Raw genomic sequence first — 15,801 nt, forward strand, 5'->3', positions numbered from 1 at the left:
AAGCTGTTTTCTCCTTGTCTCTGCTTTTTTTTAGACAAGTGTTAGAGGTTGTGGCGGGATGCCGAGGTGAAGATGTTCAGTCACTCGCTGAAACCGTCTACGAGAATACAATGAATTTGTTTTTTAGATAGCAGGACCTTGGTTATTTTCGTGGCCTGAAGAAAATATCAAGAGAGCAGAGAACTTAACATTCACGTTCAAGCTTTCCTATTTGTACTCCAGCCTTTGCATTTGTAAGGGTACCACAACTTTGAAGAGGAGTTCCAACGGTCATACAGACGAAAAAATGCAGAAACAGTTTGACAGACAGACAGACCAACCGACCGACAGGCTGTCAGACGGATATACAGGCAGATAGACACACAGGCAGACAGACAGGCTGACAAATAAATTGTATTTGGTCGTCAATCAAGAGTTGTTGAGTAGATAAATTCAATTAAAAAACAATAATAACAATATTATGTACAATGATACTGAATATTTAGAGAAAAAATAACCCAAAATGCTGTAAACTTTTGAATTTGAAAAATGTCTAGACATCTCCTTTCACAAATCACTTGGAACCTTGAAAGAAACGACTTTCGTTAAAACTCATTGTACGCTTGACCAGAAAATATAAAAGCACTCCTGCTTGCAGGCATGGTATTGGTGAAATGGAAATAATCTAGTAAATATTAAAGGTAATTTGATTAACCAGTTTTTGTTTAAATCCAAAAGGTCCTCAATAAATTTTCAATATTAACGAATAGGATCAATGGTAATATACGAGCAGCTCCGCACCTTCCCCTCCCTAACCAAACGACAGTTAACTGACAACAAGTTCAGGTTAACTGAGAGGGATAGGTGCACAGTTGCGCATGCTCAGATATTAATATGAAATTTGGTATAAAAGCTAACTAAGGGAAAAAACCCTTAGGACGCAATTTTTTTACTTCAAAAAATTTAATTAATCATGTTAAGCTCGGAATTCTTGATAAACGGTGTTGTTAATCAGCTGAACTTCACCGCTCTTTCCAAACGTTCACTCAGATAGAAACGTTTGCATTCGTTGTAGCGAATGTTAGGAGTTGATGTCATCTGTTGGATGGAAATCTTTCTTTGTGATGTGTTGGAGATTTGCCGTCATTTCCCGGATTCTGACGATTGTTGATCGATTTAGCTCTAATGCTTCCTCGACAGCTCACGAACAAGAACAGTAAACAAAGGATGAAAAAAACCGTGCCGCTCATCAGCAAAACCCAAATACCCTCCACTGAAATAGAAACAAAATGAGGCAATTAAACAAAGATCCCAGTCATTAGTTACTGTTTATGCAACCATGAGTATGATCAGTAAAATAAAGACAAATGTAAGTGACTACGCCCTTTCACGGTCGCCCCACACCAATTGAACTTGAAGAACTTGCTCATCAACCATACGAAAAAATAGTCTATTTATATTTCCATAACTGACATCTCTTAGTAGAATTAAATAACACAGAACATGAATATTAACAAGACGCGGCAGCTAAAGATGTCTTTTACTTGTGTTATTATTTTCAACTTTCACCAAAAATTTGTAGAAAAAAAGTGATATTGAAATGGACGACAAATCATTGATCATGAAAAGCGAGGTTATATCTAAAGAGATTCAGTACATCTGAGAGCTGCATAGCAGGTAGGGCTTAAAATAAGGCTGAAAATAATCAAGTTCGTTACGCGGGACAATATGACAATTGGTTAGCTCACCTGAACACTGTTTATACATCGGAACAAACGATTCACAATACGCCTGGAATTCGGCACTGCCATGTCCCGTAAGAAAGGTTTGAACTTTCGTATCATCTAAGGTGAAAAGGCCTCCTGTTGAGTATGAAATAAGTTGTTATATTGCAGAGAACAATTTTACAAAAGTTTAATTGTATACATCTCAGAAAAACCAAGACGGCACTTCGTGGAAAAAAAGGCTATGCTCGGAAGGATTCCGATTATTTAACCTCTTCCACGCATCAGAGCTTACCTGGCCAGCAGAAGCCCCTTTTGGTGCTGAGAACAGATCTGCGATTGAAAAAAGTTAAAAAGATATTTTCGATTTGATAACTGTCAATCAGAATTAGGCTTCTGACAGGCCGTTGAAGTACAACTAAGGGACTGGTCGTTATTTATCCTCTCGGGGGGCCGGACGATTTTGGTTTAGTCACGATAAAATTTACTAGATTCCCCCATAAGGCTATTTAAAATTCCAATGATTCCCCCTCCTCCCCCCGATTGGAATTTAATTGGCAGTCAGTGTTCTATGGTTCCCCCTTTACACTCTGTTGGCAACGACAGATCCTCCCTCGTGACTCCTCCCCCCCACACAAAAGCCTCCCCCTCCCCCCCACCCCCACACAAAACCCTCCGCCTCCTCCCCCCACGTGATAAATAATGTCGACGAAAATTTGACTGGTCTACCTGACTCCATTAATCCAGACAACCACGTGACCCTTAGGGCACCACACGCCACCATATTCGATACAAGGCTTGCAACCCATAAAACACGTCTCCTGGGGCATGTTGGGAGCACGGCAATACTTGTGAAGACGCCCTAGAAGCAGAAAAAATGTGAATGTAGAGTTCATCTAAAAACATATAAGTTGCAAGGGTAAAATGGCTACCAAAACTTGGTGGAGTAATTTGAAGCCCGAACACCTCAACCTGGATAACCAGAGAACAATCCCCAAATCAATCTGCAACAACCGCAAGGCACTAGTGACTAAAATGGTCGATTTCTAAAGTAGCCCACCAACCCATGGACAACTAAAACGACGACTGGACGTGAAAATTCTTACAGAAATTGCATATAATTCGGACTAAAATGAGTATCTGGGTAACTGCGCACCTACCCCTCCCCTATACCCAACAACAGTCAACTGGGAGGGGTAGGTACTTCTGCCGTTATGATGATACTACTTATACCCTGGTGATCGCGTCCAAGAGCTTCTTTTAAACGTTAAATTTCACTCAATTTTGTTACAGTGATCCTACCTTTGACAGTGTTGTTTACACGAATAGGATTCCCTGGAAAAAATTTGATGTTTGGTATTAATTTGCAAATTATGCTTTAATGTCAGAGTGTGAGTATAAAGTAAGTTACAGAATTCCTAATTGGGAAGGAAGAATGAACTGATTAGGTGAAATGCAAGTGAAGTGCAAGTGAAATGCGAGTGGCATCGTGTCTTGAACACATTGCATTGAAGGTCTTATCTGAAAAAATAACAACAAGAAAACCTTTTGGAGACCCTTTAAATCTATAGGTTTTGTTTGAGATTTTCTATCATATCTTCTTGTGGTCAGAGGCACCCTGCAGAAATCTAACGCCACTTCAAGAAGGAAAGAAAAGCCTGAAATGTCTCAATTAATTTGCTACTGGTTGTAAAAGTCTCGAGCAACCAACTAGAATTACACTCCTATACCAATAAAAACCTTTACCAGGCCCTCTCTTACCACATTGTCCAACGTCAGGATGGGACATGTTACTTGGTGCAAATCCAATCCTCTGATTGGCTCGATCAAACACTACTACGTTCCCCTCCATGACAACTTCACCCAACACAGCCCCTGATGGTTTGGCACCAATACTGAGGCAATGAAACTCGCTTAGGAGAGATGTAAACAGGAAAAAAAAGAAGAATTACATCCTGGTACTCAACAGCCAATCACAACAAGTATAAAACCGCAAAGAGCTCGGAGTCAACACGCAGTAGGAGTAAAACGCGAGAAACGCGAGTGACTTGCAGTTGGTTTTAATTTTGTATCTGATTGGTTGCGAAAGTGGCGCAAGTTTTCCAGACCAATCATAGAGTGTCACAATGCAAAATGAAATGAACGGAATTTGGGACAACATCTGGTGCTCAGTTGTAAGTCCAATATATTCAAGAATCAGTAGACATACATGCATTAAGGTACACACACGACTCTATAGCCGTCAATGGCGTCGGACTCACAAACTCTCCCTCTCAAACATGAATGTCTGAAGCGCATGCAGTAATGGGAAAAACACTGCAATTTTACGAGAAGATTAGTAAAACATTTTCGTACTCGATGTAATCCCCAACACCTTTTCCTATTTTATGCATTTTGAAACTGAAACAGAGATTCAAAAAAACTTATAACTGCTATAAGAATTCTAAGTATTCATAATTTGTTAATGACATTACACAATGACTTACTCCTGTTTTCTGACATAATGCTTTCCAAGAACGGTCAGTCCGAATGAGCCTCCAACTACAAAAAATGATAACAAGGTTAACTTCGAAAATAGTGAGACGACTAAGAAAAACCACATCGATAATTAATTAAACGCTTAAAGTTACCATCGAAACCAGGCAGGAATTTTTTTGCAACACGCTCTAAGAGCAGAGAAAATGCCGGATTAAGTCGGCTTAAGCACTATGTTTAAGAAAAAGCAGGAACGCCAGAAAATTTCGTTATCTTAAGAAGGTGCTCTGGAAGCAATTTGTAATCTCTAGTTCGACTAAACGACTTATAATCCTAATAATTATGAAATAGAGCGATGGAGAAGCTGACATGAAGCTGCCTTATTTTAAAAAAAGGCAAATCTGGTACAGGGAAGAAGTATTCTTTACTTACTCATATCTTTTAGGTAAATAGTAATGTAAGGCCACTGGTAGGGATCTGTGTCGACACAGTAGCTCTTCCAGAAGCGTTCATCAACAGGAGGACCACGCTGGCAAGACAAAGGAAAAAAGAAGGGTAGAAACACATTAACAATTAGGAAATACAGTTTAGCTAAGGAACACGTTATTTTCGGAGCTTTCTTTGCATCGAAAGATGCCTTTCAACGATCACGTGCAGTAACCCCTTTCCTCCGCTCAGTCGAGGGAAAACCGCAACATGGTAGGGTATTTGTCCAACAATTTGATAGCTTTCCATGACCTTTTTTCTTTGGGGGGGGGGGGGGGGGAGGAGGAAGATACTCATTCAGACTCCTGGTTGGAGAGACGCACTCTTTAAATAAAGTGTCTTTCCAGGAACAAAACGCGTAATTAACTCGGCCAAGGTTCCAACTGGACCTTTACACCCAGAATCCTTATCAGTCTTTGTTAAGTGCTGCCATTTTGAAGAAACTTCTAAAATGAAAAGGTTTCAGATTGAGTGGACTGGACACCAGATCTCTTTATGCCGGACTGACCCCTTTTTGCAAGTTGTGATCGTCCAGAGGATAATTTAGTAAGAAAATTGTCTCGAAAAAATAAAACAAGCAATTTCTTACCTCCTTTAGTTGTGCTATAACTGCTGCGTAAATCTCAGGTTGTAATAAAATATCCGTTGTGCCTTAGAAAAAGAAAATTTTTTTTTTGATTGAGCAGAATCAGTAGCATGCCCCCACATCAAGCAACGAGTAAGCGAGCCCACGAACATCTCCGCAGTGCTCCCAAAAGTGTTAATTAAAGGGGAAATCTTTCACTGAAAACAAAATGTGCATGTGCACCATGGAAATACTTACCACTGTCAACAATGGCGGCTGAGAAACTAGGGGGTAAAAAACCTAAACTATTGCCAGCAACATCCTGAAAGATGAATATAAGAGCCGTACAAATCAGCTGTCTGGTTCTGCGGCCAAGTGGATAAGGGCAGCAAGACCTGCACTTTCTTGTTGTTCGCGTTTAAGAGTTCATAATAAAATAAGCAATGATACTACGATTATCAGTTGAGTGAGGCGCAGATAAGTTTGGTAACGGGGCTTTGACGGTAAAAATTACGGTTTTGTCTAAAGGCGATCTTCCTTATTTCCAGTAGTGACCGAATCTCAAAAATCGTCCGTCCCCAACCGTCGAACGTGAAAGCTCGCTAAAAGCGGTCAAACGACACGTTGCCATAGGAAACAGAGCCGGTTGCTCCTGACAACAACAAGATTTTAACATCAAAACGTGGTCGCCAAACTTCTGTCGCGTTTCACTCAACTGGAAATCGTAGTATTTCTCTGTAAGATTTCCTCTGGTCATGCGTCTTCCTGAAAAAAAACCTAACAAGTTCTCCAAAATATCATCGTTCAGGAATGACACGTGAATAGAAAGAAACAATGAAGAAGCGTTATACGTTACCAAGTAATGTAGAAAGTAATCCGGGATTGCTTTGGTTTTATTCCTTTGCTCTATGATTGGTTCACTCTCTCGACCAATCAAAAGCAAAACTTAAACCACTTACGACTCGGTCGCTCGCGTTTTTCCCGCGCTTCAGGCAGTTTGCTTGTTTTTAATTTGAGTCCTCATTGTCTAATGATAATATAAACCTAGGCTCTGATTGGTCGCTGGAATTAATTTGTTTTTGGTTTTTCGACTCTCAATACAATTAAAAAGCGCTGTAATGAAGGCTCGCTTGTACGTTTGTACGTTCGAGTTAGGTAGACATGAGCAAGGAAAGCCATGGGGTAAGTTTTTAGAGAAATTGTGGTACTGCGTTGGCGGGAGAGTATAACAGGGTAATTTAGTATTATCAACTGAGTTGATAACGTCAGTTGGCCACGTAAAGAATTTAAAGGCTGACGTTTCGAGCGTTAGCCCTTCATCAGAGGCTAACGCTGAAACGTCAGCCTTTAAACTCTTTGCAATCGTTAATCTACGTTGTCAACTCTGTTGATAAAACTTAATTACCTAAGAAAACCATGTCCAGCACAAGGAGAACAAGTAAAAAATGATAGACATGGTCTTTTTAAACAATCGGTTTCTTCTGACTTTACATTCGTCAGGTTGTCATACATAACGATAGACTCACTTACAATGCCTGTCATGGAAACGCTGTACCAGGTCTCTTGATTAATGCTCGTGTAGTGAATAGGCCCGCGATACGCCGACGGTTCTGGAGCGTCCAGCCAGATTTTACCCTTTGGAAAAATGAAATGTTCATTTTTTAGTGATACCTCTCGGCATGAACACCCACACAACGAAACTGTTCATGCTACACCAGCTCATATTTACAGTCAATTAATGTCAAAGAAACATATATTTGAAAAACAGACATGAAATCAAATCAACTCAGATCAATAAAAGACGGAGAAGATTGCACAAATAATCCAATTTTCCTCAAAACCTCTGAAATATATTGGGAGAGAACTAAGGACGAGGTTGTGCTGTAACTCGTCGGAACCCATCGGAAATATTTGGGCGCCTTCTGAAACGATTACGACTAATCTAACCAAGCTATGTAGATTGGCCTACTCAAAAAATTACAGATAAAATATAGAGGTCAAATTCGCTCACCATTCCATTACACAGCCCTAGAGTGAATACATTTGGAACTTTGTTATCCTGGACGAGCTGATCGTACAATGGCTACGAGAAAAATGTGAATGAAAACTTTTGCCTCAGTTGGGAAATAGTCATTATTATTTATCGCCTGAAACGGGTTGGGGGGGGGAGGGGGAGGGAAGGGGGATTTTGGGGGATCTCATGGTTTCCAGCGAAAACGGAGGTGGGTTCGGCGTTCGCCAACAGAGTATAAAGGGGGACTATAAAAATAGATCGTTAATAACCTGTTAATGAGGAGGGGGGGGGACATAAGAACGTTACAGAGCCTTATGGGGGGGGGCAGATAAAGTTCATCGTCACACAATCCGAATACGTAGATCCATCCGTTAAGGTAGAAAGATAAACTTTATAATCCTGCTTTAGAGTTTAGCTTGCAAGCAAAAGCTCTAAAGCAGAAATTTTTTGAAAAGCAATTATTTACAATGGTGATAACTAATAAGTACCTGTACATCATCAGTCGCCAGGGTTTTATACGCCAGGCCAAGAATCCCCTCATTTATGGAATTTCCTGCATTGATGAGGTGAAAAACGAAGTAAGTCGAAGAGGTAGTAAGTTTTGAAATCTCTTCAACATCGTCTGTTTCAGTGTCAGAGGAATACCAAGAGAATTTATCGAGATGGAAACGCCTGTTGACCTGCAGGTTTTCGTTGTGATTTAAGAACATTTCAGAGGGTCTCAATGGGTCGGGTTGACTGTTAAGTGTAAAACTTGACAAATTTAACCGTTTACAGTCATAAAAAAGTTTACACTGAGAGGTGATACTGTAAGGAAAGATTAGATGCCAGTCACTTCGAGGACTAAAAAGGTACGTTAACGACCGTCGCATAAATTATTGCAAAGTGCAAGCAAACACATTTGCTCGCATAAACTTTTTAAAGTTCTTGCAAGCAAATATATTGTTTTACAAAACAAATTTTTAAAACTGTTACTTCAATTCCATCTTACTGAGGAAGAAGTCTTTTTCGTGCCTTATGACCGCAAATTCTGCTTTCGTCCTCGGACCTAAAGGATTCAAAAATGGGAAAAGAATCTCTTTAAACACTGAACACCTATTTTATGTCATGTTAATCTTACAAGCTCATCACCAGTCTATTTTATTTTTCAACCCTCTCTCCCTCCCCTCCCTCTCTCCTTGAATGACGCATACCCGACCTGCTGAAATGATTTACACAACAATAAAGAACAGCATGGAAATAACGGTGGCTAAGAAAAAGAATTGGTTTGAACAAATCCGCACCTGCCCCTCCCTTAACCCAACATTTATCCTGAGTTGTTTTCAGTCGACTGTTGTCGGGTCAGCCAGGGGAGGGGTGGGTGCACAGGTGCTTAGATACTGACATTGTTCCCGTTTTTCTTTAACACAAGCATCACTGATGCGGAAAAGCCTCGTTGCTGAACTTTTTTGTGACACAAGTTAAGCCGAAAATCAAGAAGTAGAGATGTGAAAGATTCTGTAGCGGCTGGATTCACAATACACACCACATATATAAAAAAATCCTTTTACCCTGTGGTTTTTAAATTGATAGGCATCAGATTCATCTTACCTTCACCTGGGAAGGCCACGACATCGAGATAAATATCCCCTGACCACGCCCCTTTACCGTACTCTGTTTCGATCTGCAGAATAAGAAAAAATATCGTAATTCAGAAAGAAACCAGCCAAAGGTTTGTCACCTGTATGATCTTTCATACATGATCGACCGTTAAGCACTCAACAAAATCCCTTGGAATAAGAAACCAGTTATCCTTTTGGTTGTGTCACGATGAAATTTATTTACTCCCACCCTGAGACTCTGTAATATTTCAATGATCCTCCCCCCCCTTATAATTGTCTATAGTCCTCTCTTTACACTCTGTTGACGACGACTGATTCCCCCTCTGTTCCCCCTGAAAGTCATGGCGCGGATCCCGTGAAAATCCTCGACTTTCCCCCTCCCTAACTCACCCCACCCCCAAGCGATGAAAATTGACTGTTCCTTAATTTTACTCTGAACGGTATTTCAAAATTTCAGCTCTAAGATGAAATATGAAAAGCACTCACTGGAATATGTTGATCTACCGATGTATTGGACTTCTCTGGATGATAGAAAGTCTCTATTTGACACTTATGGTCCATTTCATCTTGACATTCTGGGCCTTCAGAAGTGAGACACAAAGAAGACACAGTTTGAATTATTTTTTATTTTATCTTTTTACCTTTATCATATTATAACTAATGTCTGAAGTGCAGGCACTCAAATTTCCGGGCAAAGGTGTGAAGTGCAGGGCGTGACATCTTTGTTTCGTGCTCCTACACCTTTGGGTGACCACCTGTTTGAAAAATCTCAGCTATAAGGCCACACGGATCAATGTATGTATTTGAAAAACTGCTCATCTACCCCTCCCCTAATACAGCAACAGTCAATCGATAACAAGTAAGGGTTAGTGTTGGGTTAGGGGAGGGGTGGGTACGAGTTGCTCAGAATTTGACATTGCCCTAGCCACAATCTCTTTGATTAAGGTTTCCTCTTCGTAAGGCTGAAAATACGCAGCTAGTAGATTAAACAGACCAATAGAATTGATGTAAGCACTTTAAAAGTCGGAAAATATTTTCAGCGGTCTTCACGAGGCGGCCGTATTTTAGATTAATGTTAAACAGTATCTCACTTCGTTCACTCGCTAAAGAAATGATCAACTCTCGGAGATCCTTTTCATCATGTTTCAGATAAACTCTTACCTGCAATAGCCATGTTGGAGGAACCAGTATCAATCAAAAACTCCAGCTTTAAAGTAATGGAATGGGAAAATTAGCTAGGCCTTTGTTTAAATAAGTCAGATTCGTGGATTGAACTCGATTTAGGCGTGAGAATGTTCCCTCCAATTTTATAAAGCGAAAAAGATCACGTTTAAGTACATTGTTAAACAGAAAGGCAACGAGAGGAAAGAAAAGTTTAAACTGGGAAACACTGCTCGTTTGGAAAACAGACTTGCAGAGCTAAAGTTATGTGAAATGTGCGGTGATCATAGCTTGAAACCCCCCCCCCCCCCTCCGCTTGATCTGCCCTTATGGGTCCGGTACGCTCCTCGACTGACCAAAGTCTTTCCGCCTTTAAGTTATTCAGCAGCTAGCTTTCCCTTCTCTTGTGACCAGTTACTCTGTTAAACAACATATCTCATTATCTATCGATAACGATTTAAACAAGTTCACATTTTATTTGCATTCTCATGATGAACAAATACAATTACCCGTTGAGGGGGTGTGCCTAGATCCAACTCGATAACATAAGCATAGGAGGTGCTCTATGGGAAAATAAACAAAAAAAAATGTGAAAACGCTGATAGAAATACCTTTGCAAGAAGCCAGTCAAATCTAAAGCTTTCAAACGAAAATAAAGCTGATATAGAGTAGAAAATTAGTGTTAAGCGCGTTTGGGTGTTGCATTACATGTTCACGCAAATCACTAAAAAAATAACAAACAATTATAATACAACATACGCGAAGTGTAAATTCCATTTCCTCTTGATCGCTGTCTGCTGTTGGTGCAGGCGTTGCAGTTACTGCAGTCGTATTTCTATGTCTGTGATGTTTGGTTTTCCGACGTAAATCAAATGACAGCATCGTGGACTTTTTATGTTCAAATTTCGGCGGAGCCGACGCGCTCGATGCTAAGGGAAAAAGGAGAAATACCAAAACCATCCATCGAACGAACATAACCGCAAACCCACGTACTTAGACATCGAAGAGGATCAAAAGGCCATCAAACTCCGCAACGAAAGGTAAAAGGAAGTTCAATAATCCTCCCCTGCTTTGCGAAAAAGTTATTTTGAGCACTCTCGCCAGCAAAGAGTGAACAACCGGGTGAATTCAGGCGTGTCGTCATTGAAAAGAACACCTGTAAGTTTTGACAGCTCTGTGATAAAACAAATTCTACGTCTGAATTACTTCTTGTTGATCGTATTGACGAGGCAAAAACCTTCAGTGAACAAAGAAGAGGTGATTTACTAATCAAATTAAAACACAATTAGTAGAGCAGAAGTATCGCAATCTTGAAACTGCTTGTCTCCCGTCGCTGAAGCCTGAGTTCGATTTCGCAATACTGATGACATACACGGGTTAACTTTTTTTCTTGTTTCTTCGTTCTTGCTCCGAGAGTTTTCCTCAGAATTTTTTGGTTTTCCTCCCTCTGCGAAAACCGGTCCTCCAAATGATAGATAATACGCTGAATGTAGAGTCACCTTGTGCAAATGCTACAACTTAACTCCAACTTATCATCAGTTCAGAAGCGATATTCAGTTAAGTGTCCAAAGTAATTTGGGACTGCATCGTTTTTACTTTACTTTGCTCTGTGATTGGTCTAGAAAACTTGCGCTACTCTTTCAGCCAATCAGACGCGACATTAAATCCAATCACGGCTTAGTTGTTCGCGTTTTCCCGCGCTTTCGGAGGTTTGATCGGTTTTATTTTGAGTTCTCATTGGCTCTTAAATGCATTTTCCTACCTTCTGATTGGTTGTTGGGATTACTTTGGTTTTGGGTTTATGACACTCAATCGAAAAGGCCCTAAATGAGCAACGTGTCATCACAATTGAAATTTAAAACTGAACATTTAGGAAGGCTCAGGGCTTCCTATCGACTTAAACCGTGCGATACTCAATTAACAAAATAAATATATGAAGCCATAAATTGCAACCAAGATCCGTATTGTAAGATCTTGTTTCAACTTGAAAGTGATACAAAAACTTAGAATAATAGAATAGTACACTCTTGAAAGTCTGAAAGTGAAAGTACGGAGAGACTTAAAAAACCCCAAATCTTTCACGGTGATTTGCTTTTGTGGGATTTTCAGAGAGTATGGGCAGATATGGTGAGGACGATAGAAAACATCAAGACAATAGGACCTACGAAAAAAAATTAAATTATTTACGTATTTTTAAGTTACAGTGCGATCAGCGAGCACCATATTTTTGAAAAATCTAATAATACGCTTTTTTTGTTGTCACATTGCACACAGAGAACATTCGAGAAAATCTTTTAAACATAAACCATCGAGACCACAACATGCGTTTGATTTGAAATGAAAGATAAAATCGTCTGAGCTGTTTTTTTTATTTATTTTTTATCTTTAGCAAATCACTCCCTCTTCACCTCTTTCCGACCCCTCCCCTCCCCCCTTCCCTAATGTTGCAAAGTAGAACTAAAGGTAAAGTAAAGGACGAGTTATTATTAATCGACTGGAAGGTGGAAGGGGAATGAAAGGTTTTTTTTGAGGGGGGGGGGGGGTCTAATGGTTTTCAGGGAGAACGGAGAGTGGAATCAGTCGTCGCCAACAGAGTATAAGGAGGAGACTATAGAAACCTACCAGCCAATTAACTACCAATGAGGGGAGAATTAGGTAAATTTAATTTTATCGTGACATTACCAAAATCCTTTAAACCCTCCCCCCCCCTTCCCAGGTGATTCATAATGACCTGTTCCCAGGGGTGTAAAATCTTGCAACTTTGGATTACAGTCCTTGTACAACAGTCTTCCCTCCCCTCTCGTTCTTAAATTTTAAACACAATATCTGGAATTTGTCCATCAGCTGTTGTAGTCCCATTGAAGCTGGCTTCGTCTACGTCAAATCTAAATCTTATCCCCTCAGTTACAACATCTCTCATCCCGTCCGTACCCCCCAACGTGGTCGGTCCTTTGAGCAAGACTCTAATGATGTACGGCCGATGACCTCTTACGATGACGGGCTCATCAAAGAGAATATCATGGACGCGTTTGCTAACATCAGCGAAGAACGTTCCCTCGTACGTACACATAACATCATTGTGCGAATCCAGAAGCTCTACATCAACGCTAAAAGGACTTGAGCAGTCTTCTTTGTTACTTACTCCGTAGAGTCCAACACCAAGCACAGTGATATCTCGATCGACAGTGAATTTTATACTGTCAACGTTTGTTCCTTCGCAAAGCCAATCTTGACCATAAGTGGGGAACCGCGTACAACGATAAGCCCGGTGCGCTCCAGGACGAGGGTGAGTTAGAAAATTCTTTACTTTGGTATCATCTTTGGAACCAAAGTATAGAAACGTATTGATCGTTTCTTCAGAGGTAAGAATTCCGGATTGTGCTGCGTCCTCTGAAAACTCTTTCAGAGTCATCACGGGGAAGCGAATGAAATTCAGAGCGCTGGACAGTACATTCCGTTTGTTTTCTGGCGTCGGTGGAAGAATTTTACGATTGCATTCCCCTTCGGCCCAGCGTTTTACTGCTTTAAACAGATTCGCTTCGAGCACCGTCAACGTATCACGTGTTAGCACCGCTAGCAACGTTTCATGATCGATTTCGGTAAACGCCTCAGACGACAAAACTCGAGCTGTTTCCCTATCGATAATTTCCCAGCATTTTTCTTCCAGTTTAGGCTCGCAGAAATAGCGCGCTTGCGCGAGTAACGTGAAGGCATTTTGATGGTCGATGTTCTCTTCCAGAAAATCCACGCACCTCTCGGCTAAAAATGGGAGAAAGTATTTCTTGGCCAAGTATAGAATGCCGAAGACATTCGAAGGATCGATTTTTGCTTCATCGTAATAAATGTATCGCAGCAGCTCTAAAAAGCTGCCTGCTTCACAGTCGCCGATTTTTATCTCTTCCCCTTGTTCGGCCATTCTTCCGTAAAACATGGCGTAGAACACTGGGCTGCTGATCGCCATTACGTACTTGTGCGCTGGAATTCTCAACTTATCGCATTTTCCGACGAGAAAATGCACATCGCTCATAAGTTCGTTGTTGAACATGTGACGATTTCGCTCCACAATGTTCCTTTTTTCTGTCTGCCAGTTTTCATCCTCTTGGTAATTCCTGTGCGTACATCCCGCCATCTTTCCGTCAGTGGTTGTTTTTTCTCCGTCGGGCAAATTTGTTTTTGTCGAATTTCTTTCCACCTGTTATTATTTGGAAGACCACCAGTATTTCTTTTCAATATACCACTCAAGTGTCATACTTTAAGCCTATCGGTGTTAAGAAGACGTGCGAACCAATCCGATCGAATTTAACCTTTAAATAAAGACAATTGTTTTATTTTTTTTGCAGGTTCTCCACTGAATCCGGTCCAATGATCGAGAGAGGTATCAGATTCAAGATAAAGGAACGGAACCTGCAAAAAGGAAGTCAGTAACACATCTAAACTGCGTGGATGTACCTCATGTTAACTGCATTGCTTTGAAAATGATATTGAACGGTACACGTTAACCTTCGGGGGGGGGGAGGGGAGGGGGTACTTCTTATCAACAGAGTTATGGGAATGTGTCGCTGGATTGACTACTGATGAGATTACATTTTCAACAAAGTTATGAAGATGGGGTCGCATATTTCTTTCGGTGGTTTGGGGATCAGAAAATTCTGGTAAGTGGGGATTAAAAATGGGAAGATTTGTAGTTAAATAGCTGTTTCCGTATTACCAAAAGTGACCAAGATCCAGTCTGAATTTGACCACAGGGTAGGCCGGGGTAAGGGTTCCAAGAGGCCAGCGGCACAAACCCAGCAAAAAGTGACCCATTGAACCAAGACCCAATCTGAGCGTTCTGATTGGTGCTTACTTGGTTGGGATATTGCTATACGGACAGTATCCACGGAAACGGTCAAAAACCATGTATTTTTGTTTGCAAAAGCCGGCAAATTCAAAATAAACAAGTTTGATCCGAGTGCCATAAGATAAACTAATTACTAAATTCGCTTGTTCAAGCCATACTGGGGAATAATGATCCCCATAAGGTTCCCTCCTCATTCTCGGTCAATTCTCTGCAGTCCTCCCTTTATACTCTCTTAACGACCACTGATTCCCTCCTTTCACCCAAAGAACCATGTGACACCCCCCTAAAATACTCCACGCTCCCCCCTTCAGTCGATAAATAATGAGTGGTTCCTATGTATTTTACGCGCATGTAATTGTAAGCGTGGGTGTCAGACGTGTCGCTGGTTTATTCATGTTTGGTCCTAAAGGAAACGATAATTCGTCCGAGACGTCCCCCTATATCTGCATGACAACAGTGATAGAACCAGCTGTTAACTAAAATACAAGTTGTCTCCGAGCCAAGACTTTCAGAAAACCCATTTAAAGTAAACAAAAACTTGCATAACAATTTACTGTTTTTTTACCGCCTTGAAAAGAAGTTTAGTGCAAAACTCATTGTTCGCTGGCGAGGGCTTATAACGAAATTAAAATAGGAGTAAATAAGGTGTCCGAAGAAATTAACAGTTGAAGATAGTACACCTGCACTTAAAATTCTAGAAACTTCCATAAAGAAATAAAAGCCCGAAAACTACGGCAAATCGACGTATAGTGAGATGTATGTCACTTGTGACAAGCAATTAAAATCTACTTTTTTCATAACAGGCAAATTTGCAAGCTCTGCGTTGACAATTGCGGCCTTATAATTACCCTCCGAGACGCAAGGAGACTACCGACTAGCCAAAAATTCACTACTTTGATCTAGAGTGAACGGAAAACAGCTGTAATGGGAAACACAGCCTCAATTTTAGCGAGCAA

At 40.6% G+C, this 15,801-nt stretch overlaps 2 protein-coding genes and 1 pseudogene across 4 annotated transcripts in view; 1 reads left to right on the plus strand and 2 right to left on the minus strand.

Annotated features, from left to right (window-relative positions):
- Positions 1-746, plus strand: part of LOC113684222 (deoxyribonuclease TATDN1) — an 8,698-nt gene extending 7,952 nt beyond the window's left edge. For both annotated transcript variants that reach the window (XM_089183535.1, XM_089183536.1), the window contains one exon: positions 35-746. In XM_089183535.1, coding sequence (XP_089039661.1) covers positions 35-131 — 97 coding nt within the window. In that variant the 3' untranslated portion in view covers positions 132-746. The remainder of the gene's footprint in view (positions 1-34) is intronic.
- On the minus strand, positions 378-11,572 carry LOC113684213 (beta-secretase 2). The gene is made up of 19 exons (XM_027201549.2): positions 10,765-11,572; positions 10,515-10,568; positions 10,006-10,051; positions 9,331-9,425; positions 8,834-8,906; positions 8,235-8,291; positions 7,732-7,796; positions 7,241-7,312; positions 6,760-6,864; positions 5,488-5,551; positions 5,254-5,315; positions 4,611-4,707; positions 4,190-4,244; positions 3,465-3,616; positions 3,006-3,038; positions 2,433-2,565; positions 1,999-2,036; positions 1,728-1,841; positions 378-1,252 (listed from the first exon to the last, which is right to left on the minus strand). The coding sequence occupies exons 1-19, from the start codon at positions 10,978-10,980 to the stop codon at positions 1,074-1,076; spliced, it is 1,710 nt and encodes a 569-aa protein (XP_027057350.2). The 5' UTR covers positions 10,981-11,572; the 3' UTR covers positions 378-1,073.
- Positions 11,573-12,167: 595 nt separating this feature from the next.
- Positions 12,168-14,191, minus strand: LOC113684212 (BTB/POZ domain-containing protein 6 pseudogene; annotated as a pseudogene). Its single transcript, XR_016180043.1, has one exon. The product of XR_016180043.1 is annotated as a BTB/POZ domain-containing protein 6 pseudogene (transcript).
- Between the last annotated feature and the right edge of the window lie 1,610 nt (positions 14,192-15,801).

The sequence above is a fragment of the Pocillopora damicornis genome, chromosome 9, assembly GCF_964200805.1.
Source record: "Pocillopora damicornis chromosome 9, jaPocDami1.2, whole genome shotgun sequence".
In the NCBI taxonomy this organism is placed as follows: Eukaryota; Metazoa; Cnidaria; class Anthozoa; order Scleractinia; family Pocilloporidae; genus Pocillopora; species Pocillopora damicornis.